Genomic DNA, 26,326 nt, shown 5'->3' with positions numbered 1-26,326 from the left:
CACAGCTGATCAAGTACAGCTGGGGCAGCAGGAGAGGCTTTGGGATGGCAGGAGAGGCAGGAATATGTGAGACTCAGAGGCATGAGCACCGGGGACGTCCAGGCGCTGAGGGAGGCGGGGAGCAGTTCAGGGGTGTCAGGTACCAGGTGCCACGTGGAGAGGTAAGTAGAATGAGCCAGAGGCCACTCAATTATTTTTTTATTCATCCTTTTCTGTTAGCTGTCAATTGCAGACAGTTTCTGAAGCCCACTGACATTCTCTTCAGAATCCCTCACGTCCATCCTGTGCCACTGTCCCGGTCCACACTGCCATCCTGATCATCTGCCCGTCCCTCCAGCCTAGACGAGGCCACAGCGACAGCCCAAAACGGGGCTCCAGCCAACCCCCTATGGAAACATCCCGTACAGCGAGCTAAGCTTCACCGACATGACTTCTCACTTCCACGTCGCTCGGCAGCTCAGAAACACGCTAGGCTGCCCTGTTGACTTCTGCACAAAGTTAAAAGATTTCAGAGCTTCGGATCCCACCCTTACCTGATGCCAGTGATGGGTGTTCTCTCCTCCGCACACCTCCCTCCAAGGCAACGCAGATGTTCCACCCACTTGAACGTGCCCTGCTCTCCCCACTCCTCATCAAAAGTGGAAAGGCCTCTGACACCTTCCAAGCTGGTGGCTGCCTGCCCTCCAGGAGCACAGAGAACAAAGCAATCGCCACGGGGCCCCTCTGTAAGCAGCTCTGCCCCAAGTATCCAGAAGACTTCCTTTCTCTCCCTACAACCGCCTCCGGCACACAGGGTACTGCTCCCTTCCCATCCCCTGTCATACAGTGTTCACTTACATGGTCCCACCTGTACTAGAGAGGGGCTCCTTCATACAAGCCCTATCCTTTCCACTTGCTTACCTAAATCATACGAAGCCTTCAAAATGCACCTGAAGCATGATTCCCTGAGGGCACTTTACTCTTCTGACCTCCTTCTCAGAATCTCCATCCAGTGCAATTTACCATTTTGTATTTGTTACCAAAAAGCATTCATTACTGCCTCGTAAGCACTGTCATCTCGTACAGGCACTAGACTGCAAAATCTTTGAGGGCTGGAATCAGGCCTTACAGCTGTCAATATATATATCTGAATACAAAGCAGGTATTCAGATACTTGATTTACTAAGTTACATTGTTAAGTATACTTAAAAAAATTTTTTTTAACATTTATTTATTTTTGAGAGACAGTGTGAGGCAGAGCATGAATGGGGGAAGGGCAAAGAAAGAGGGGGGGACACAGAATCCGAAGCAGGCTCCAGGCTCTGAGCTGTCAGCACAGAGCCTGATGTAGGGCTCGAACCCATGGACTGTGAAATCATGACCTGAGCCAAAGTCAGATGCTTAACCGACCATGCCACCCAGGCACCCCAATTATATTTTTTTTTGAGAGAGAGAGAGAGAGAGAGAGAGAGACAGAGAGAGAGAGAACGAGAGCAGGAGCAGAGGAGAGGGGCAGAGGAAGAGGGAGAGAGAGAATCTTAAGGAGTCTGCATGCTCAGCCCAAAGCCCAATGCAGGGCTCAATAACGCGACCTTGAGATCATGACCTGAGCCAAATCAAGAATTGGATGTTTAACTAACTGAGCCACCCAGGCATCCCTAATTGTGCTTCTTTATAACAGGTAAAGGCTTTGCTTCCACTGTATACTGAGACTAAAAGCCCAGAGGGTCCATGCCAGGGATCATTCATAATCTCTATCCATCTCTTATGGAACTGTTCCTTAAAATTCACTCACAATGTCACAAATATATACATATAAATATAGATATAGATGCAGTTTTATTTTTAAATTAATTTATTTAAATCAAGTTAGTTAACATACCATGTATATGTCACACATACATTAATTAAGGGGTTGACTGGTTCAAACTGTGTTATGGTGCTTTCAAAGACTAATATTTCTTCATTTTTATAACCTAATGCTATTATAAATGGCCAAAAAAAAATGAATATATCTGTAACATAAAGCAAATGTTGCCTGAAAAAAAAAAAAAACTCTCCAAATCTAAAAAACTGTAAAACAAATAATATATTTTCAAAATGACAGTACTGTAGCCAACTTAAGAACCCAGGGCCTATCCACATCCATTTAAGAACAGCACCTGAAGGAAACCAGTGGGCATGTTTATAAAGGCTTCAGTACAAAATAGTACACCAGAGATTCAGGAGCAAAGGGCATAGTTCCACAGTGTTCCATCATACAGTGAGGTGGTCTTGCACAGACCAAGGGCAGCCAAAGGAAGCAAAAAGTGGGCAAATCAAAGAAGAGAAGTGTTGAAGTCCATTTCAACATACAATCATTTTTGGCCACTGTTATTTAATAAGCCAGTTCTTGGCACTTCTGGTTCTATAACCGTTTTTTATGTGAAAATGTTTCCTATAGTTTAACTCTACACATGACTGAACACTTCAGGTTGCAGGGTACTTCTTCAAATTACCAAAACTCACTGTACCACAGATCATCCTTAGTAGAGTTTCTGTTTTCAGTTCCTTTCTAGTGCTTAATGATATTACTGGAAAACTCTCTTTGGTCGCTTAAGTTAACCCCCAATGAACTGGGAGCATGTTTCAAATCTGCCCCCTAAACCTGCTCCTTATGTGCCCAAGAACACCCCCCCCCTCCCCAATCAGGCACTTGGGCACCAGCAAGGGCAGAGCTCTCAGGACCCAGATGGTTCGGGTAGGATCCTGGGCTTTGGGGCTTCTGGCTCTTTGGCCAAGAATAACCGTGCACGGCACCAGAACCACAGCAGCTTCACTGCAATTTCCAGAGCACAAAGTCTACCACAAGCAATCCACCTGGCAGGTTAAACAGCTCCCCACTAAGCAGTGTGAACCCAAGAGACTGCGGGCCTCAGGGCCGGTGGCAACGGGCAAGAGAGCAGAGATGCCCAGGCCAGAGACAGAGGTGACACCACCAGAAGTAAAACGAGAACATACCATTCTCTGCCAGCTTGACGGATGCCCAATGATAAGAGCAGCTGCCTTTCAGTCCATGCCTTGCACTGTGCTAGGTGCCTGTTACTGATTATCTGCATGACTTTTCTCTCTTCGTGGCTCTCAATGCTAGTTCTCATCTTACAAACGAGGCGGCGCACTCCTAGAGTGTAAGCCTCAAGCAAAGGATGGCAGAATACTGAGAGAAGACTTCTTGACAAGTGCATCTTTGGATGGGCAATCCGTAAGACTTATATACTTTTTCTCCATAAAAACGAGGTCTTAATATGTGAGCTCTAGTGTTCTCAGTAATCTCTTCCCACAGCATCGATTTCTCATTTGTTAAAACTCTATCATTAATTGGTTTTGATGTTTATTTATTTTTGAGAGAGAGAGAGAGAGAGAGAGAGAGTGAGCAAGCATGAGCAGGGGAGAGGCCAAGAGAGAGGGAGACACAGAATCCGAAGGAGGCTCCAGGCTCCGAGCTGTCAGCACAGAGCCCGACACAGGGCTTGAACCCACAAACTGTGAGATCATGACCTGAGCTGAAGTTGGACTAAGCCACCACCCAGGCACTCCTATCATTAATTGGTTTTGACAGGGTCTGTCTACTGCTCAAAAGACACAGTTCTGGATAGTTCATGGATAAAATCAACAGGGGATAAACTCTAACTCAACTTCATGAGCCCCCACGTACTCAAATGTCTCTCAAATTTTTACTTGATAGGCATTCTTCTTGTTGTTTTAGTTTTCCTTTGGTGGTAAAGCAGAGAAACAGGAGATGAATTTATGGTTGCAATGGTACTCATGTCAGAAATCCCACACAATCCTCACTCAGGCAACCCTCTCTAGAAATCCAACATAAAGATGTAAGCTTTTAGAAACAAATGCCAACACTAACTACTACAGAACTAACTACATACGTTAAGGGCTTTACACCCATTATTTCATTTGCTTAAACAATCCCTATTAGTTATGAAGCAGGAACTATCATTCCCACTTAGGGAGCCATGGCTCAGAGCATTTAGGCAACCAGTGGTCATCAAACACATGGTTAGGAAGTGGTTCCATGTCACCAACAGCAAAGTGCACTCTTGAACCACACTGCTACTTCCCCTCTCATAGAACATCTTCCCAAGGAGGTCAAGTTTGCAAAATAACCATAACCTCAGCTTCTGCCTGACTCACAAGAGCTGGCTGTGATGCTGTGCAGTTCAATATCAGATCAAGTACAACACGCTGACCACGCTCCTCTCCACTTGACCAATCTCGTCTACTTACTGTCCCATCCCTCCTTCCCCAGCATCTGAGACAACCTGTCGAGAGTCCCCTCTCCCAGACATCCTCCTGACTTTAACAAAGGTTTCCTGACTAAACGTTAGTGCCTGGCCTTCTGGGAAAAGGCTAAGCTGAGACTGTGAAGGCAGAGAGAGGCCTAATAACAGGAGTGATACTTACTGAGCCAACTATAGTATGGGGCAAACACCTTGCCAGGCATATCACATGCACTCTTTTTTTTTTTTTTTTTTTTTGAGAGAGAGAGAGAAGGAGAGACAGAGCACAGCTGGGGAAGGGCACAGAAAGAGGGAGACACAGAATCTGAAGCAGGCTCCAGGCTCTGAGCTGTCCGCAGAGCCCGACATGGGGCTCAAACTCACAAACCATGAGATCATGACCTGAGCCAAAGATGGACGCTTAACCGACTGAGCCACCCAGGTGCCCCTCACATGTACTATTTCATTTAATGGTGGCAAGGACACTGCAGGTTGGGTACTTGGCAATGGCTGTATGGGTTAGGTACTAATGTTAACCCATTTTAAAGACAAGGAAACTCAAGTTCCCAATGTGTTCAAATTTAAGCTTATTAACACAACCATACATATATGTTCAGCAATCCGCGGGGCAACACACGATTAGTTTACTACAGCTCCAGTGTACCTTGTGTTCACAAACAGGGAGAATCCCTTTGCAAGAGAGAGTTTTGGAATGTCGTGAGGGTCTTGGAGAGAAAATAAGGAAATGATGGCATCCCCAGGGCCCAGTACAGTGCCTGGTATACTGCAGGCCTTCCAGCACCATTGGCTGAATAAATGAATACAAGTAAACATTGAGGTTGAAAAATTGTGTCCCACACTCCACTTCTCTGCCTCTTTGCCAACCCTCATCCGCTGCTACCTCTTACAGCTCCCACCTGGCATTTCTTCCTGGCTCTCCCGGGCAGTCCCCTCTTCAGACCACATAGAATACCCAGGTTGCAAATGTACTGCTGTGGAGCAGATCACATAAACTCTGAACTAAATTTCCAATTCAACAGACCACCAGCCTCCCCTGACACCCATTTAGAATCCTCTGGGCCACAGAAAGATGAGGCCACAGAAGGGCTCCGGGGTGCCTCAGTGGGTTGAGCATCTGACTCTTGATTTCAGCTCAGGTCATGATCCCAGGGCCATGGCATCAAGCCATGTGGTCAGACTCTGTGCAGACCATGGAGCCTGCTTAAGATTCTCTCTCTCTCTCTCTCTCTCTCTCTCTCTCTCTCTCTCTGGGGTGCCTGGGGGGCTCAGTCAGTTAAGCATCAACTTTGGCTTCGGTCATGATCTCACGGTCCATGACTTCAAGCCCCACATTGGGGTCTGTGCTGACAGCTCAAAGCCTGGAGCCTGCTTTGGATTCTGTCTCTCCCTCTCTCTCTCTCTGCTCCTCCCCTGCTCATGCTCTGTCTTTCTCTAAAAATAAATAAACGTCAAAAAAAATTTTTTTAAATATTCTCTCTCTCTCCCCCTCTGCCACTCTCCCCCACTCTTGCATGCTTTCTCGCTAAAATAAAATACAATTTTAAAAAAAGATGAGTTCCACGGTACTTTTTTAGACCCAAGAGTCAGTAAAGGAGCAAACCCTGACTGTAGAAAACAGCTTCAAAACAAAACTCTAGGTTAAAACATGATTTGTTAAAATTGAACCTAGCAAAGCTGAACAATGATGAGTCAGAAGTCAAAAGTTCTACTTCTGGGGGCACCTGAGCGGCTCAGTCAGTTAAGTGTCCAACTCTTGATTTTGGCTCAGGTCATGGTCTCACAATTTGTGACTTTGAGCCCCGTGTTGGCCTACAACTTGTGACTTTGAGCCCCACGTGCTGACAGTGTGGAGCTAGCTTAGGATTCTCTCTTCTTCTCCCCCTCTCTCTACCCTTCCCCTGCACTCGCTCGCTCTCTCTCTCTCTCTCTCTCTCCCTCTCTCTCAGTTCAGAGCAAAACACCAAGAATGGGTCTGGATAGGGGATGGCCTCACTCCCACTGCCAAGCCAGTGCCATATAATTAAACACTTAAAAATGGAGGCAGGATTGTCTGGCCTCTTCTAAAAAGACTTTATATCTGCAGAATGTAGAAAACCAATTCAAAGTTTTACCTGAGAACACTGTTAAGCACCTAAAGCAAAGAACAGTGGCTGACACATCACCTAGGGGTTCTGTGATTGACAAATAGTTGTCAATAACTCGATGTTTAAACATACCATTGGCACTCTTCACGTGTTCTTACAGATGAAATGACTAGGACACCGTAGATGTCATTCTCTAATACGAAAGCACTGCAAGGTTCTTTTGATATTACTTTTTTAAAAGAATTTGTTTAAAGCAGTGCATTAAATATAGAGTTATTCAAAAGTAAGGAAAAAGGAAAAACTTTCATAGTAGATGACAGGAAGGTAAAATATATTGTGACATTTTACCCATACTGTCAAAGATTTAATTAGGAGTACCAGAAATGGGGCACCTGGCAGGCTCAGTCCACTACCCATGTGACTCTTGATCTTGGGGTTGTAAGCTCAAGCCCCACCTTGGATGTAGAGATTACTTAAGATAACAAAAAAAAAGTACTCGAAATAACAAGAGCCGCCCACATGGCGAGTTCCTACTCTGTGCCCAGAACTTACAAGGATGCTTTCAGAGAAAAAGGAGGTAAGCATTTTAGGGAAATGAGGCCCAGGAAGGTTTATGACTTGTACAGCACAAGCACACTCACTAGTATCACACCTAGAATGTGGAACCAAGTCTGTCTGGCTCCAAAGTTTAGAAATGACTCTCCTTAAGAAGTTCCTCAAACCTGCTGAGGTCAGAAAAGCTTAAGTTCATTTGGTTTATGGCTCCAAAGAATCAAGAGTGGTTCAGGCCCTCAGTCCTAGATGCACTCCTGCTGAATCAGAATGTGAACCGGTCCTTCAAAGCTTTAAACAAAGCTAACGTTTCTCCTCCTCCGTGCTAACTCTGCACTCTATAGGGCGTCTTTTTCAGAACAGGGTAAGTCACTTACTCCATAATTTGCAGGCTTGGCTACAAATTAAAATCAACTGGAGAGCTTTGAAACCATACCAAAGCTGGAGCCCCAGTTACATGAGAATCTCTGGGCAGAGAGTCTGAAAAGTCAGTGTGTGTTTAATCTCTCCCAAGAACCATAGACTTACCCTATTAAGATGTATGGGGACAAGTAACCTGCCTTAATGATCTCCACAAGAATCTTGGGGACATTTCTATGGCAGTGCTCTATTTCTACTGCTCATTAGAATCACCCAGGGAGCTTTATAAAAACTCTCATGCTCAACCCATATTCCAGAAGCACCAGACTCCCTGAGGGTGGGACCCAGGCACTGGCAGTTGGTAAAGATCTCCAGGTGATTGCAGGGTGCAGCGTGGGCTGGGTGCCACGGCCTTAGCAGCTCATTATTTGCACCTGAAGCCAAGCCCTGATTTGGACAGAGATCCAAAGTGCTACCTACCAGCGGCACCATCACATCGACTATGAGCCTATTTTCTCCTCCTCCCTGCCTCCTCCCTTAGCATCGGCTGCCACCCAGAAGTCTTTCCATTCATCAATCACTTCTTACGGGCATGCCCACTTAAGAGAAATGCTACATGACTGTCTCTCTGTCCTTCAGAAGCCTTCCCACTACTGAATGATTCATCTCCTGGGCACATGCAACATTTGTCATTCTCTTGCCACTTTCAATTTTAGTATCCCCACTTCCTTTTCTCTCTTACTACTATTTTCAATACTGTCCCTTCTTTTGCCCTTCTGGGCATTCTGGGGTTAATGCTGCTCTGGGTACACTGAAGCCTAGTTACAAAGCTACCAGCTAAGGACCCACACTGTGGCTGAAACTGAACTGATATCCCAGCACCAATGCCATTCACTGCAGGCAGGCTGAGCAGACGTCCTTTTTGGCTTTGGAGGGGAGTGGAAAAGTTCCTGTGGATGCAATGTTTTAATGTAGAGGAGGTTTGTCCTGCAGCTTCTGGAGATGCCACGCAGCTTCTGGAGAAGCAAAGCTCAGAAGGTTCTCCTGAACTCCCAAAGCACACTCTTGATTGCCTACAAAGATCTTCATGGTTTAAAACAAAACAAAACAACCTTTGTGCATTTCAGTTCTAAACTTCCGAAGTATGTGAACCTTCTGGCATGGGTCATAAATGAAATAAATTCTACACTGATAGCAAAATGCTTTTTATCCAACAATATTTCTATGCAAAAGCAGCAGCGTTCATTGTGAAGACAGCGTCTCAAAGGGCAAATGAGCTGTTGATTAAAGCTTCCCTAGAACGTACACTACTTTGGACTACTAATGGCTGGCGGACAAAATCCACTCACATCTGCACCCTGCAAACCATCCTCCTTCCACATACACATGACAACATCAACGAAAAAGTTCAGAGCACTAAGGACACGCATTTGCCTGGTAATGTACTTCCTGCACTACGGAAGACTGTTCATTCCTTTGCAAAATTTATTTTCAACACTATTTCAGGTTATTTCTGCAAAATTACCCATGTAAAACCCACCATGAATTCAGAGTCTGTGATGCAAAAAACAGCGCATCTGATTTCTTTACAAATTATAAGGTAAAAATGTAGCAATAATTTACTCCAGTAATTTTTATGGGAAAGATCAGGATTATTGACTTTTAAAATAAGGTTTCTCTCGACTAAGTTAATTTCCCTCCTGTTCCTAATAATTGGTATTTGAGAAGGAATTTTAGGATAATATTTAAAAGTTAATTAAAAACAGTGTAAGCATTCGTGTCAGTCAAGCATGACCTCTGCTCTACAATGCATTTAAATGCATGCCACCTTGACCTGTAACACAGCAGTGTAAAAAATTTTGGTCAATATAAATCAAATGTACACTAATTTATTCAGCAGGTTCCCTGGTATCTGAATCAACATTAGAAATCTAACCAGTATTTGTTATTCTGTTATTGACAAAAGGAAGCATATTTAAATGATAACTAGTACTCATGGGTGTCATTTGGAAGTTAAATTGTTCCCCAAGGACAGCCTGCGTAAACATCTACATTTAAAGGTCATTTGCCACCAAATTATGAACAACTGTTGCATTTATTAGCACAGGCTCGATAATTTGGAAGCTGCCGCCATCAATTTTTACTGACAATGAGATCTAATTGTCCACTAATAATAAACAAGGAAAGCAGGCCTTTTCTACAAACTTTTATTCCCTGCACTACGATCACGTTTGGGAAACGGAGGTGCAAACTTTCCACGGGTATGCATCTGAAGGAAAGAACCTTCCAAGAGCAAGAAAGCACTAAACATAGTTTACCATAAATATCAGATCCTAAAATATTAAAGTGTGTTTTCTCGTGTCACACACATCTGAACTAAAACAAAAGAAAGAAAAACACTACCATGTTTATTGATGAAGTGCGTCTTTCAATCTTAGAAGGAAGTGTGATGGTGAATTCTACCGTGGGGTGCCCAGATATTTGGTCAAACATTGTTGTCTGTGTTTCTGTGAAGTGGTTTTGGGTGAGATTAATATTTCAACCTACAGACTGAGCAAAGCAGATTGACCCCTATGATGGTTGGCCTAGGGGTGCCTGGGCGGCTCAGTCGGTTAAGCGTCCGACTTCGGCTCACGTCAGGATCTCACAGTCTGTGAATTCGAGCCCCACGTTGGGCTCTGTGCTGACAGCTCAGAGCCTGAAGCCCGATTTGGATTCTCAATCTCTCTCTCCCTCTCTCTCAAAAATAAATAAACATTAAAAAAAAAAATTATAATGTGGTGGGCCTCCTTCGATTCTGGAGGCAACTTACTCTGAGTGTGTTATTCCAACCCCTTTACCAAATGACCCGAAGAGCTAATGCTTTCGACTAGGGTCCAGAACAAGAGAAGGATCTGCAAGAGGTCCACAGTGCTGTGCAAAGGGCTTTGCCACATGGGCCAATATGATCCACCAGATCGCATAGTGCATGAAGTGGCAGAAGCCGACAGGGATGTTGTTTTGAGCCTCCGGCAGGCCCCCGCAAGTGAACGACAGCACAGGTCCTTAGGAAGTTAGAGCAAAACCCCGGCCATCCTCCATGAATAGCTACTTTCCTTTTGAGACAGAGTTCTTGGCTTGCTATTGCACCTTAGGAGGGACTGGAGGCTTGACAAGAGACTACCAAGTTACCAGGTGACCTGAGCTGCCCTTCATGCAGTGGGTGTTATCTGACCCACCAAGCTATAAAGCTGGGCACGGCAACACTCGCTTACCAAATTAAAATGGCGTATGCGTGATCAAGCCCAAGCCGGTCCTGAAGGCACAAGTTACGTGAAGAAGTGCCCCTGGTCCCCACTCCTGCCGCACTAGCTTCCCTCTCCAGCCTGCACCTGTGGCCTCATGAGGAGTTCCCCAGAATTAGTTGACAGAGGAAGGACCTGGTCGATGGAGGAGTCTGTACCATATGCAAGCACCTCTTGTGAATGTACACCTGGGCCATCTAGTCCCTCTCTGGGACAGCTAGGAAGGACAAGTGTCAAGGGAAACCCTTCCTGGGGGCAGATTTCAAGCAATGCACCTAGCAGTTCACTTGGCTGAAAAGGAGAAGCGGTCAGATGTGCGATTAGATACTGATGCACGGGCTATGGTCAATAGTTTGGCTGGATGGTCAGGGAAGTGCAAAGAACATGACTAGAAAACTGGCTCTGAGGAAAGGGGAAGATGAGGTTACCTAGACAGACCTCTCTGAATAGGCAAAAGAAGAAGGAGGAGGCAACAAAGGAGTAGGAGGAGGAGGAAGAGGAAGAGAAAGGGAAGGGGAAGGGAGGGGGAGGAGGAACATGTGAAACTTTTTTGTGTCTCATGTGAACGCTCATCGCTAGTGACTGCAGCAAAGGAGGATTTTAGCAATCAAGTAGATAGGATCACTTGTTCTGCAGATGCCAGTCAGGCTCTCTCCCCAGTCACTTCTGTCATTGCCCAATGGGCTCACAAAATGGCCATGGGGACAGGAATGTAGGTTATGCACGGGTTCAGCAACATGGACTTCCACTTTGTGAGTCCAGTCTGGGTATGACCACCACTGAGTGCCCAATCTGCCAACAGTAGAGGCCAGTTCTGCACCTCCAATCTGGCACCACAGGAGGAGGCTGATTACATTGGTTACACTTCCATTGTGGAAGGGACGGTGTCTGGTTCTCGCTGAAATAGACATTTATTCTGGATAAGGATTTGCCTTCCCTGTGTGCAATGCTTTTGCTACAACTACCATTCTTGGACTTACGGAATTCCTTATCCATGACCGTGGTATTCCACACAGCACTGCTCTGATCAAGTGGCTCATTTCACAGTAAACAAAATGATGCAGTGGGTCCATAAACATGGAATTCACTGGTATGATCATGTTCCCCACCGTCTTCAAGCAGGTGGCTGGAAAGAATGGTGGCATGGCCTTTTACACGCTCAGTTACAATGCCAGCTGGGTGGCAACACCTTGCAGGGTTGGGACAAAGTTCTCTAAGTGGCCGTATATGGCCTGAATCGGTGTCCAGTATCTGATGCTGTGTCCCCATAACCAGAATTCGGAGTTCTAGGAATCAAGGCATAGAAATGGGAGTGACATCACTCATTATTACCCCTAGGTGCCCAAAATTACTGCTTCCAGTCTCTGTGACTTTATGCTTTGTTGGCCTGGAGGTCTTAGTTCCACAAGGATGAATGCTTCCACAAGGAGACACAGCAATTCTACTGAACTGGAAGCTAAGACTGCCACGTGGTCACTATGAGCTCCTTGTGTCTCCGAATCAACAAGCAAGGGAGGGGATGACTGTGCTGGCTGGGGTGACTGATCCTGACTAGCAAGGGGAAAGGGGGCCACAGTGGAGACAAGGAAGATCAAATGTAGGATAGGAGGAGATCCTTAATGGTGTCTCTTAGTAGTAAGATGCCCTGTGATTAAAGTCCATGGAAAGCTACAATGACTCAATTCAAAAAGGACTACTAATGGTCAGACCTCTCAGGAATAAAGATCTGAGTCACCCTACGTGGTAAAGAACGACAACCAGCTGAGGTGTTCGCTGAAGACAAAGGGAATACAGAGTGAGCAGCCAAAGAAAGTAGTTATAAATACCAGCCATGACCATGTGACAGGTCACAGAAATGAGGACTGGAATTGTCAAAATATTCCCTCCTTATTTTGTCTTCAGTACGTTTATGTGCTCACCTATTAACATATGTAAAGCAGGTATCTTTTTCTTCCCTCTCATCACTTTATCATGGAACATAAGAGGTAATGACTTCATATCGCAGAATTTGAGGAGTGCTAACTTAACATCATAGTATTTAACTTAGGGGATATCAAGGAGAAGAGGACACATGACTCAGGATTCATCACCTCTTCGGGGTAAGGGGTTCACGTGTTTTCAGTTGCACACTAGAGAGTTGTATCTTGCTGGGCAGAACTACGACCTTGTCAGTGTTTTTATTTGTAGCTTAGGTATGGTGTGAGGAGATGTGCAGGCGTGTCCACATGACAAAGGGTAGGTTTGTGATGGTTACTGTTATGTGTCAAGCTGACTGGGGCACAGGGCACCCAGATATTTGGTCACACATTTCAAATTGAGCACGTCCAAAATAGGATTTCTGATCTTTCCTCCAAAATCTGCTCAACCCCAATTCTTCATTTCAGTAGTCCTCCTATTGGGTCTTTTTTTCTCACACTCCAAATCCAATCCATCAGTGAATCCCACCGGCTCCATGAGCAGAAATCTACCCACAATGCAACCTTCTTCCACTATGTCTACTTATAGAACTGTTCTCAGCCATCATCATCTTTTACCCAGGAAAGTACAATAGCTTCCTAATTGAGCTTTGTGGCTACACCCAACACTCCTAGAGTCTGTACTCACCAAAATGAGAATGATCTTTTTTTTTTTTTAATGTTTATTTATTTTTGACAGAGAGACAGAGAGTGAGGAGGGGAGGGGCAGAGAGGGGGGGTGGGGTGGGTGGGTGGGTGGGAAACACATAATTCAAAGCTCCAGGCTCTGAGCTGTCAGCATAAATTCCGAGGCAGAGCTCAAACTCACAAACCGTGAGATCATGACCTGAGCCAAGTCAGACGCTCAACTGACTAAGCCACCTAGGTGCCACGATACTGATCCTTTTAAAACAACTCCTGTCACCACCACATAAGGGCAGGGATTTCCATGTGTTTTCTTCACCGGGTCCTCAGCATCTCAAAGAGGGCCCGGCACATGGCTGGTGGCCAATGCTTACTAAACCTCATTACTCCTGTTTCCCATCTCTGAAAGTAGAAGTCTTATCAGTGCCTACCAGGCCTACCGGCTCGGTCCTCACCACCCGCCAGTCTACCTCACATTATCCCTCTACCATATGACCTGTGGCCTCATCTCGGACCACCCTCTATTCTCTGATTCAGTCCAACTGCCCTGGACTCATTTCTATTCCTAAAACACAGGGGGCACATTCCTATCTCATGCCCTTGATGCACGTGCTGTTCCCTCTGCCCAGAACACTCTTCCCCTAGATTACCTCATGACTCACCCCTCATCAACCTCAGGGCTCAGTTCTACTGTTACTCTCCCAGGGAGGGCTTCTCAGTACTCTTTACTCCCCTTCCCACGTATATTTGAATCAGTGGCACTTATCACTATCTGAGATATTATGTATAATGTACTTGTCAGGTCTATGTCTGACCCTCTCCACCCATCCAACTAGAATGTAAGCTCCCTGAGGGGACACTTCACTGCTCTGTTCACTGCTCTATCCCCAACAGGCATATTAGTGCCTGCCACACGGCTGGCTGTCAATAAACATTTGTTAAACAAACGATTAGTTTCCATATTTTCTTGACATTATAAACAATGTTACAAGGAATAGCTTCATGTGTCTACCTTTGTGCATTTGTGGGTAGAGACCAAAAAATGGGAAAGGTTAAGACTAAGAGTATACATTTTCTTTAATAAATATTGCCAAATTGGCTTCCAAAATACATCTTCCCAGTTAGTCTCACCAACAGGGTGTTAGAGAACCTGTCCCCCCTCAGCCCCATTCCCATCAGTACTGGTTTTTATCATTTTCATTTTACCTATTCCTTTTTTTTGTCAGTATGCTCTATGCCCAACATGGGACCTGAACTCACAACCCTGAGATCAAGAGTCGCATGCTCTATCCACTGAGCCAGCCAGGAGTCCCTTGCCTATTCACTTTTTAAAAGTCTGTTTTACTTTGTTTTTCTTTAATTACTAGTGAGAGTGACTATCTTTGCATATGTTTCGGTCATTTTGTACCTCTGATGTCTTTATTCTCTTACAAACCAACCAAGCAACCAACCAACATGCTCATTATTTACAGCTGCTTCCAGGGTAAAATTCTGAGTATCCACAGTCCCACTAACCACTCAACCCAAACTCCAAACTCGTGTTCTACACCCACTACCTACCCCTCCTTACTGACTCCCATTACTTCCTACCCTTCACCACGTCCTGCCTGGAACCAGAACCGGAAATGATCTTCCCTTGCCCAAACTGGCAAACTTCCACTCATCCTTCCTGAGCAAGCATTCAGGTCAGTTACCCCTGAGCCCACAACACTAGTACAATGCCTGGGAGACCTAAGCACATAATACACAATCACGTGAATGAGTGTTTTCTCTACCTGCCTTGTGTAATCCTGACAGTAATAACAATATCCATCCACTAGCAAGGTAGACAGAAGGGTGAGGGTGAAGAGGGGAGAGAAGCTTCTAGTTTCTCAAACAACTTCTAAATGCCTAAATGCAAAGAACTAAGGAAAAGCAGCTGGTAGGACTCAACTTACACACTGATTCTTCCCTCGAGTGAGAATTATAGGGTGAAAACCTAAGTCATTTGCCTTTTTAATAAAAATCAACAAGGGGACGATAGTTTATTTCAAATACCCACCTACCCAATACCTACTTCAAAAAGAAAGAAAGAAAGAAAGAAAGAAAGAAAGAAAGAAAGAAAGAAAGAAAGAAAGAAAGAAAAGCAACCACAAGGAACACTAGCATGTTTCAAACATGCCCAAACTAGTCATCAGCCATTGAGCCAGCAAATTACAAAGAGTGTATACTGAAATACCACTGCTTACCTATCAGATTGGCAAACACCCAAGGGCCTGACAACACATTCAGCTGGCAAGCTTGTGGGGAAACACATAATTTCATAAACTGCTATAGGAATGCAAAATAACACAATCCCTAAGGAAGGGGATTTGACAATATCTAGCAAAATTAAATAGGCATGTACCTTTTGATCCAGTAACCCACTGCTAGGAATCTATCCTAAAGATGCCCTGACAAAAATACAAAAACACATATGCACAAGGCTAATGACTGCGGCCAAAAATGGAAAACAACTGAGCTATTGAAAAGGAGGTGGCATCTTTAAATATGCCCGTGGGGGGTGAGCTACAAGTATATTGTTAGGTTAAAAGAAAAAAAAAAGCAGGTGGAAAAAATGTTTTAATACACTACTGTTTAATTTTAGACTACAGTTTCATCTAAGGGTACAAAAATGTACCTATATTTGTTTATATTTTTTTAATGGAAAGATAAAAAACTTTTTTTTTTAATGGTCATCAAAGGGAGAGGAAGAGAGCAGAATGAAGGGAACATAAAAAGAAGCCAGTTTCAGCAGATAAACCTAAGGCAGCACATACCTCACACAAGTATAAAACAAAATCAGTTTCTAAAAAAAAAAGCCCTAAGGTGGAGGTTGGGTGACACAGTCTGTTAAGCACCCGACTCTTGATCTCACACTGTGTCTGAGCCCAGCATCCGGCTCTGTGCTGATGTGTATAATGCGAGACAAAGTAAACTGCTAATCATGATATTACAATTCCATCAGGCTCAGCATTTAAAGCACTGAGATTTTCGATGCGAGACAAAAGACACCACTGAAGATAAAAGATCAAGATAAAATTTCCTGTTGGCCTCAACTTAAAAAAATTCCTCTGCTGTGACCACCGAAGAGATCTCGAAACCTTCACAAATACCCTGTGCCCAGCTTATGGTCTCTAAATAGCATTTCTCAATACAAGCAACCAGAGGTCTTTAGGGAAAACCCTAATTCCAGACCTGGAGCAGGAAAGGTAAAAGATGTACCTTGAATACCTTGTTAGGAAGCAAGGAAGTGATCAAAGACCACTAAGATTGTGTCAGTGACAGAGCACCCAATTGGAAAATGCCAAACTTGAGGGGGGACTGGGTGGCTTAGTCGGTTAAGCGTCTGACCTTGGCTCACTCGGGTCATGATCTCACAGTTCGTGGGTTTGAGCCCTGCATGGGGCTTGCTTCTGTCCGCACAAAGCCTGCTTTAGATTTTCTGGCCTGCTCTCCCTGTTCCACCCCCTCTCCAGCTCGTGCTCTCTCTCTCAAAAATAAATAAAACGTTACAGGGGCGCCTGGGTGGCACAGTCGGTTAAGCGTCCGACTTCAGCCAGGTCACGATCTCGCGGTCCGTGAGTTCGAGCTCCGAGTCAGGCTCTGGGCTGATGGCTCGGAGCCTGGAGCCTGTTTCCGATTCTGTGACTCCCTCTCTCTCTGCCCCTCCCCCGTTCATGCTCTGTCTCTCTCTGTCCCAAAAATAAAATAAACATTGGAAAAAAAAAAATTAAAAAAAAAAACAAAACAAATCAAAGCTGAAAATGACCCAGCCTCTGCCTTTTCATGACGTAAGCAAATGAAAAAGGTATCATAGGGACGTAATCAGCAAAATTCAGTGGGGAAAACTCTATGGGACAAATGTCACAGTTTATACAACAAAATAATTGTAAAAGAAAAAAGAGAAAGAGAACGAGATGGTAAAAGAACTTAGAGATTAAGGGGCACCTGAGGGGCTCAGTCAGTTGAGTTTCCGACTCTTGGTTTCTGCTCAGGTCATGGTCTTAAGGCTTCGTGGGGTTCAAGCCCTGGTTGGGGCCTCCGTACTGACAGTAAGGAGACTGCTTGGGATTCTCTTTCTCTGCCCCTCCCCAACTTGCTCTGGGTATCCCTCAAAACAAACAAATTAAAAAAAAAAACAAAAAAAAACCCAGAACTGTTTAAAAGAGCCTACAGATTAAAAAAGATTAAGGACACATACTAAGCAATCACATGATATGGACCTAGTTTCAATCAAATTCAAACAAACTACATTTTAAAAAAGAACATGCTTGGGAAAATTAAGAAAATATAAAAATGAATTGATACTTATGATAATAGAAGAATTACTGCTTTTTTTCTTACTGTTCATTTTTAAAGTGTCTGATAACTATATTAGGATTACATTTTTAAAGGAGAATCTTCGTTTTTTAGACACACATGCTGGAAATACTCAGAGACAGGTCTGAGATTTGATTCACAATGAAAGAGGGGAGAATGTGATGGGAAACGAAGCTGGCTGTAAGCTCATTATTTTAAAAGCTTAGTAAAGGCATCATTTTCTTCACTGCTCTATATGTTGGAATTTTTCATAACAAAAAAGGGAGGGGGGGCAAGACAACAGGAAATTAAAACAGAAAAAGCACATTCAAAGCAAAATAACAGAAAATTGCATTGAAAATCTGAATAAGAACCTGGAAAACCAGCATAAGTATGCAAGGTGTGAGCCTGATGGCCCCAGTGTTTTGCAGGGGTGCTGGGAGTGGGGTAGAAAAGAGGAGGTGAGAAGCATGTATCTCTAGGCCCTCTAAAATATATCCTAATCACTTATGTAGCATCTTGGGGAAAAAAAAAACAAACATAGGCAGTAAATAGGCTAGAAAACAAAACCTGAATTGATCACACAGTTTGAAAGTTGTACTAAGAATATGAAATGAATCCATGGTGTTACTTCTGAAGTACTTCAGAGTATTTGCAAAGATTTTATTTTATATAGCAGATGACTATTTCTCCTGGACTTCTGTTTACATTATTCATTGACATTAAAGAGCTTAAAAAAAAAAAAGTTAACTTCAAGGCAGTCCCTACTATTAAGAATAAATTATAAACATAGCTTGATACGTTATTCCTTGCACTTTGCAAGAATTATGTCATTTGAGCCTCAAACCACTCTACAGGGTAGGTAGTAGTATTCTCTTTTACAGATGAGGAAAATAAAGCACAGGGGATGAAATGACTTGTCCAAAGTCAGACTTCAAGCTAAATGTTAGAGGCAAAATTTGAACGCAGACAGCATGAGTCTCTAGCCTGAGCCTTTCACCGTTAGGCTGTGTCAGCCTCTGTCACAAACTTGTGGAACAGAACAAGTAGGCTTTTTGCCAAATGGTAAAAATTATACATAAAGCAACTAAAATAGCTAAAATTTGATTTGATCCATACAGGTTCATTTCTAATGACACACGCGCCTCATTTTTGAGACAGTGTGCTGTAATTTGGACTACTAACTTAGTTTCACATCACGTCAGACAAAACTAAATGCAACATGATATCCTGGATTGGACATCAGTGGAAAAACTGGTGAAATGCAAATAAAGTCTGGAGCTTAGTTAATAGTAATATACCAATGCTAGTTTCCTTGTTTTGACATTACCATGGTGATACAGGATGCTAACGAGGGAAACTGGGGGAGGGGTATACAGGTACTTGCATTTTCTAACTTTGCAACTTTGCTGTAAGTCTAAAGTTATTTTACAATTAAAAGTTTATTTTAAAAAACACATATGGGGCGCCTGGATGACTCAGTCGGATGAGCGTCCGACTTCAGCTCAGGTCATGATGTATCTCACAGCTTGTGGGTTCAAGCCTCGCGTCTGGCTCTGTGCTGACAGCTCAGAGCCTGGAGCCTGCTTCAGATTCTGAGTCTCCCTCTCTCTCTGCCCCTCCCCCCATCTGAAAAATAAATAAATGTGTTTTTTTATTTTAATAAAAAATAAATAAAAAACATATAAATTACGGGGCACCTGAGTAGCTCAGTCAGTTGACAGTTAGACTGTTGATTTCACTCAGGTCATGATTTCAAGGTGGTGGGATCGAGCCCTGAGTTGGGCAGAGCATGGAGCCCATTTGAGGTTCTCTCTCTCTCTCTGCTTGCACACTCTCTAAAATATTAGTATACTAAAATAAAATTAAAAATATATATAAATTGCAAAATGAAAACTATTCAAAAAAAAAAGATTAAAATGTATTTCTAGCCCAAGGAAAATAAACTTCTGTCCCCAAATTTCTAAGCACCATACTTGCAGAATTCAATCCTCTTGTGCCCTATTTTGATTCTTAAGGTAGTATTGTGTTGGCTAACGTTCAAGAATATTTTCACAATTGTATATCCTGTCTTTAACGGTAAGGAGCATACACTACCCGTGCCTGGTTTAATTATGCAGCACATATTTAATGTTTGCTGATACTGTGAATTTATGGGCATGAGGCACTGTGGCGGCTATGTCCTTGTTACACAGAAGCCTCCTTCATCATAGATGCTTATAATGAGTGACTTTGAGATACTGTGGTGGACGTCGTGGTCTCACTGTCCTTCTGACCTTCTCCCACTGCCGTGCCTACTGGGTTAGGTGGCAGGAAGGGGACTGACCTCATTCCCAGCTCCAGAAAGGCCTATTATTTTAACTCCATCTAGTTAATGTAGTCTTGCCACGGTGATTGGTCCAGGTGGCTGTGGTCTCAGCCAATCAGCTCACAGAGCTCCCCCGGCAACAGGATTGGTTGAAAACCAACTGGGACTAATAGGATATGAAAGGAGAGGTATTTGTTCCGAGATTCTGGGGGGAAAGTGCCCATATCCTGAAGGAACGCCCTGGCTTCCTCTGGAAGTCAAGCACACACAATTTTTTTTTTTTTTTTTTTTTTTTTAAATCTGCAACTTGTTCCTTTCGGTCACCAGGTGAAAGCAGAGGGGAGGGCCACTCCTGAATAGCCAGATGCCCTCATTCAACTTCTCATTTTCACAAACACAAAATGGCAATAAAAATATTTCCTGCAGATCACTGTTAATTCCAAGGCAATACCTGCTTTGGGGTTACGCTAAAAAACAACAAAAAGAATTGAGAACTGGAATGATATTAAGGTGTCGATAATTGTGTGACAATACTGACATTTTGGTTATAGGTTTTTGTTTTTTTTTTAAGTCTTTACCTGTTGGATATCCTAAGTGAAATGGTTACAGGTGAAATTATAGCTTAGATTTGTTTTAAAATATTCCAGAATTTTAAAAAAATGAAAAATAAGGGGCGACAAATGAAGTAATAATTTAAAATATTGAAAATGAGTAATGAGTAAATGATTCCTCATGTTGTTTTATTTTTTTGTATTTTAATCCATAAAGTATTCTAAAATTTTTAAAAATTTTTTAACGTTTATTTTTGAGAGAGTGTGCACGCGCAAGCGGGGGAGGGGCAGAGAGAGGGAGAACCAGAAACAGAAGCAGGCTCCCGGATCCCAGCTGTCAGCCCAGAGCCCTACATGGGGCTTGAACCCACAAGCCATGAGATTGTGACCTGAGCCGAAGTTGGGCATTTAACCGACTGAGCCACCCAGGCGTCCATCTAAAAATTTTTTAATGTTTATTCATCTTTGAGATGAATTTGAGAGAGAGCGAAAGAGAGAGAGCACAAGTGGCAGAGGAGCAGAGAGGGAGGGAGACATAGAATCTGAAGCAGGCTCCAGGCTCTGAGCTGTCAGCACAGAGCCTGCTGTGGGGCTTGAACCTACAAACCGCGAGATCATGAGCTGAGCTGAAGTCGGACGCTTAACTGAGCACCCGGATGCCCCTATTCCATAAAGTATTAAAACAATAATGTTCCGTACACATATCTCAACATTATGATCGTGTATGTATGAAGCTGCCTTATGTAGCAAAAAAAAAAAAAAAAAAAAAAAAAAAAAAAGCATGATACATCAGGTACATCAGTGAGAGTCCAGAATCCAAAAAAAGATTTGTATAACCATAACACAGACACATATAACACAGTCACATATAGTTAAAGCAAACTCGAAACACCACCTAATTCAATGCCTTTTTTCACAGCTATAAAAAATGAAATCTAATACATTCAACTTTTGTGTTGCTACTTTTAGCGACAACATATCTGAAACCTGAAAACAGTAGCCTACGCTGTCCCCCACCCCGCCCCCGGGGACCTGCTTACCACCACATCCAACGAACTGTCCAACATCCTTACAAGGCCACTAGGCCACCGCCAGCACCCTCCTTGTGGTAAAGCACCTACGGTGCTCTCTCTTCCCACCCCTTTGCTTCCTTCCCCCTCCTCCCTCAGGGTGAAGTGCTGAGACATCCTTGCTCAGGCAGACTCTAGGAGTTTACTTTCAGTCCACCATCTTTCTTCACTCCACATGCTCTTCCTGGGAAGAGCATCAACTTTGATACTTTTTCATCTTTTGTGCTGAACGACCACCTAGAGCGGTATTTCTAGCCCAGACCTCTATCCTGAGCTCCAGAACTAAGCAGCCTCATCAATCACAAAAACCTCAATACATCCGGCCCCAAATGAAGTTTCCTCCTTGCTTCTGCTCTGATTTGGTCAACAGCAACGGCATCCACGGGAGTCACCACTGTTGCCTCACGTCCAGTCTCCAGGCCCTGGAGATTGGCGTTTTCCCCTTTCCCTTCCCAGATGCCTTTAGTTCAGGCTCTCACCCTCTCTCCTTTCTGGTCCTTCTGCTAGCATTCCTTAAATGATTAATGCTCCAGGGTCCTCTTTCTAAATGCAAAGCTCATCATCCTGTATTTACTTCCTTCCTAAAAATCCTCCAACGACTTCCCAAAGTCCAGCGCTGAAGTCCACAGTTCTTTACAGCTCTCAAGGCTACCGAGCTGGTGGTCTCTCCCCACCTCTCTCGAGGGTCAGGAGTCACCCTGCAGAATCCCTGCTGCTACTAGAAACTCCAGTCTGCACCCAGACCCCCACCCACCCAGGGAGCTGCTTCACGCCTCATAATAACTGTTCTTCTGGTGTTCCTCTCCTATTAGAAGACTCACTCACTCATTATTTACTCAGCGCACATGTACTGAATTCTGACTATGTGATAGGCCCTGTACTGGAATACAGCTGTGGAGACGGACACTGAGTCTTAAAAAGTGTAGAGCCTTGCAGGGGAACAGCCAACAAATAAGCTATGGGGACACAAGGTGGGTAGAGAATAACCCACCAATGAAGTAGTACTTGAGTGCATGTGAATTTTGTTAGAATATCCTCTCCGGCTTCTATATAAACTTAAATGATTTACAAGCGCCCCTCCTCCCAGCTTGTTTGTTTGCTTGTTTGTTTAAATCTGGGAGCTTAAAATGCCTTGCCCTTAAGATGAGATTTTTGCCCTGCAATTCCTCCTTCTAGACTTCACAATGTCAGCAAAAACCTCACCTGATTTCTAAAGTCAGCATTCCTAAGCAGCCGCCCCCGCCCTCCGCAGGCCCCATCCCCGCACACCACCCTAAGGCAGAGCACAAGTGCCCTCTCCCTCTGCCCCGCGAACACCAGGGCACCCTAGCCCTTTCCTACCTTGTCCCTCCAGGCTGAGAGTCCCTAAGGAACAACACCCCTGCACCTTTCAATTCCCCTCTCGACATCATGCAAGCCCACAATGTTTAAGTGCTCAAAGGGCAAAATTTCACTCTTTAAAGGTAAATTACCTTGTACACGGATCATAAGTTTGTATAATTTTTTTTAAATAACAATGGAGCAATATCTATAAAAACTTTAAACAGCCCAGAAGTACCACTTCTAGTTAAGGTTCTAGGTAGATTCTAGTAGTAGGCATAAAAAAAGCATGTATGGGGATTTCTCAGGCCAACATTTGACACAGGTGCTAAAAATTAGAAGCAAATGTCCAAGCACCTGGGTGGTTCAGGTGGTTAAGTGTCCCACTCTTGTTATCAGCTCAGGTCATGACCCCATGGTTCATGAGTTCGAGCCCCTGTATGGCATCAGGCTCCATGCTGACAGTGTGAAGCCTGCTTGGGATTCTCTCTCTGTCTCTCTCTCTTTCTCTCTCTGCCCCTCCCCACTTGCTCTTTCTCAAAATAAAGATTTAAAAAAATGTTTTAAAAATTAGAAGCAAATGCCAGTCGCCATGAACAAGAGATCTGGGTAAACAAATGATGGAGTATTCCTTAAGAGGAAGATCCTTTGCTAGTAGCTAGGAGGAGACAGACCTATCCATATCGGCACAGAAAGATATCCATGTTGTAGGATGAATCTTACAACTTATTCTAAGGGGAAAAAAGCATCATGTTTTCAGGGCAAACAGAAAAGTCTCTAAGACAGCAGCCCCACGTTTTATGTCTTTAGGGCAAGGGATTAGAAGCAAGGAGATAAAACCACACTTCGCTACAATGAACCTCTTATCACTGAATTTGTTTGAGCACACTATTTCTTAAATTTAAAACAGACATAACCACTAGAGTAAAAAGATGTGCTTTACTCCGAAGTATCCATTATTTCACAAGTTTCTTGTTGAGCAACCTGCAATCGTATTTTTAAATTCTGAGGGTTTGTTAAAGGCGAAATATTATCCGCTGCTAAATTCCCAGGACCTAGAATACAGACAGGGAGCAGACATTCAGTTAATATTTGCTAAATGAGTAACTGCTGAGCAGTTACAAAATAGCTGCTCAGAGGGAACAAAGTATCCAATAGCTGCTTCCTAGACTCATAGAGGAAAAAAAAAAAATCACTTGCAGTGGTATCTTAACAATATGGTTACCAGTCTAAAGGAGATGGGATTTTTGTAAAAAGTTAACTTTTAAAAAGCACGCCAACTGTCATCACATAGGCAACCTTCACACTGCCAAGTTGACCAAGAAACGGGCTCCTTCCAAATCGATTTAATTCACAACCTGGCACATGCCTGGTAGTAATACAAGTCAGGAAAAGGTATTTGAAAACTGTGGGAAAACACAGATGCAGTAAGAGAAGAGAATCGCTAATGGCCAAAAAGCCTTAATGTTGATTTGAAAGTGCTTCTTTGGAGAAGTAACTTTAGTTTGGATTACTGAGACCGCCTTCATCTAAAAATGACCAAACAACCAGGCTATGATCTTCAGATCCTAAAGAATGTCCCCAAGATGGTAAGCCCTCCATGACTGTTGATGCTGATGGGGGAAGTGACCTATCTGGAAGAATTAAAGACAACCCAGGTTTCAAGGCTTTAAGGAAAAGGGTTTGCATACGTTCAAGCTTAAATTCAATCTCCCCCCACACACACACACACCCCCGCCCTTTTTAAGTAAAATAGACAATATTTAACCAAATGTCAATTCATTGTAAAGACTTATTTATATAAATAATGGCCAAACAGATCTCAGCTCTGCCCTCCCCCACCCTCCCCAGTTGTAGTTTCCTCCCCAAAAGAAGGCACTCTGAGTGCTTCTTTTGGGACACCTGAACCCAGAGGTCCACTTAATCCTAAAAGCCCACATACTCCCTGATTTTGTTTTTTAATCACTGCTCTTAAGTCTCAAAATTCCCTTGAGAGGTAGATTTAATCCTCCCTATGAAAACACACAAGGTTCCAAATAGGCTGTCACCAAAACCCAGGAACGTTTAGAGGAGAGAAAGGTTCAAACCCTTGCCTGCCGAATTAAAGTCTCGGGTGTTTAGCAAGTGAGTGAGTTAGAGCTGAATAATGTGATCACTCCTTTCAGGCTGCCCTCTGCAATCTTCTCTGCCTACCTGCTCTTTAACGACTGGAAATAAAATTCTTTCAAGGTCCAACCAGCATGAGGAATTTCTCCCTTTAGCAATGATGGTCTAGATAAAGGTGCCTACGTTCACTGGGAAATCAACCACCCACACTTTACTTACTGAACTCGTTGCCCAAAGGTCCCAGGCCCTCCCTCGCCCTCCCGACACACTCTTCCACGCCTGAGATGAGGGGCCCTGTTTCTCAGTTCTCAGGGATCAGTCTCAGGTACGGAACAGGTGCTCAGAAAGTACCTGATGATGGCATCTCAAGGCACTGAAGAACGAGGAGAGGAAAAAAAAAAAAAAAAAACTTTGGAAGCCATCTAAAAGCAACACACGTGCTCACTCGGGCTTTAATAAATCGCTACAAATGATTTTTTTTTTAATTAGCATGTTTTCCATCTGAATGGACCCACGGAACTTGGAAACGGACATCAATCCGCCGCGAAGCCACTCCTGTCTGGGCGGAGAGGGGGCAGCCGTGCCAGACACGAACGCAGCCCACCCCGGGCTGCAGAGGGCGAGCGGCGGGGAGAATGGCGAGCGCGGCGCACGAGGGCTGGACTCCCCGCGCTCCTGCCCCGAGGCCCGGAGCGGGGCCGGGAGGGGGAAGGGAGCGAATCGGGGCCGCCGCGCCGCGGAGGGGGCCCCGTCTCCCTGACAACCGCGCCGGGGCGCAGCCCAGCCTCAGGCCCGGGGGAAGGGAGGGCAGCCCGGGGACCCCCCGCGCAGGGCGGGCGGCGGCCGGGGGCACCACCGCGCTCAGCAGCCGCGGGCCCCGCTCGGGGGCCCTGTCCGGCCGCGGCCCGCGCCTACCGTGTATCCCCGCTCCAGGTCGCTCTCCTCGTAGCGAAAGGACGGGATGTAGACCTCCATGGCCGCGCCAGCCGGCCGGCGGAGGGCGAGCGGGGGGCGGGCTCGCGGCCGCAGCTCCGCCCCCGGCCGAGCGCCCCGCCTCCCTGCCCTGCGCCCCCGGGACCCACAGGCTGCGCGGCCCGGCCGGGAGCCGCCGCCGCCGCCGCCGCCGCCGCCGCCGCCGCCTCCGGCGCACCACTGGCGCGCCGCGCTCCTGGGGGCACGGGGCGGGGAGCTGGGGGCCCTCCGCGGCGGAGGGCGCGGGGCTCCGGGCTCCCGGGTCCGGGCCCGCAGGGCGGCGGAGCGGAGCTGGGCCCGGAGGAGGCGGGGCCTGCAAACCTGTGAGTCTGCAGAAAAGGGGTGTGCGCGCCTCCGCGCCAGGCGCCGGGACCGGGCCGCACCCGGGCGCTCCCTGTCCTTCGGGCGCCCGCCCGCGCTGTGTCTGCAGTTCCCGAGACGCCACCCGAGCGGATGGCGGGACCGCGGGCGACAGAAAAGCATGGAGCTCCTGGGTTCGGTTTCGGATGCTTGGGTTTTCGTTTTTAA

The 26,326-nt window shown here is 45.0% G+C and overlaps 1 protein-coding gene across 1 annotated transcript in view; it reads right to left on the bottom strand.

Moving 5' to 3' along the window:
* Nucleotides 1-25,836, bottom strand: part of SNX24 (sorting nexin 24) — a 159,720-nt gene extending 133,884 nt beyond the window's left edge. The window contains exon 1 of the mRNA XM_047083835.1: nt 25,742-25,836. Within this exon, the coding sequence (XP_046939791.1) occupies nt 25,742-25,801 (60 nt within the window). The 5' untranslated portion in view covers nt 25,802-25,836. The remainder of the gene's footprint in view (nt 1-25,741) is intronic.
* Nucleotides 25,837-26,326: the final 490 nt, after the last annotated feature.

Source organism: Lynx rufus, unplaced genomic scaffold (genome assembly GCF_022079265.1).
Source record: "Lynx rufus isolate CCGP_SWC_20201006 ecotype Redwood Valley unplaced genomic scaffold, mLynRuf1.p SCAF_1, whole genome shotgun sequence".
In the NCBI taxonomy this organism is placed as follows: Eukaryota; Metazoa; Chordata; class Mammalia; order Carnivora; family Felidae; genus Lynx; species Lynx rufus.
This window is presented reverse-complemented; position numbering and strand designations above follow the sequence as displayed.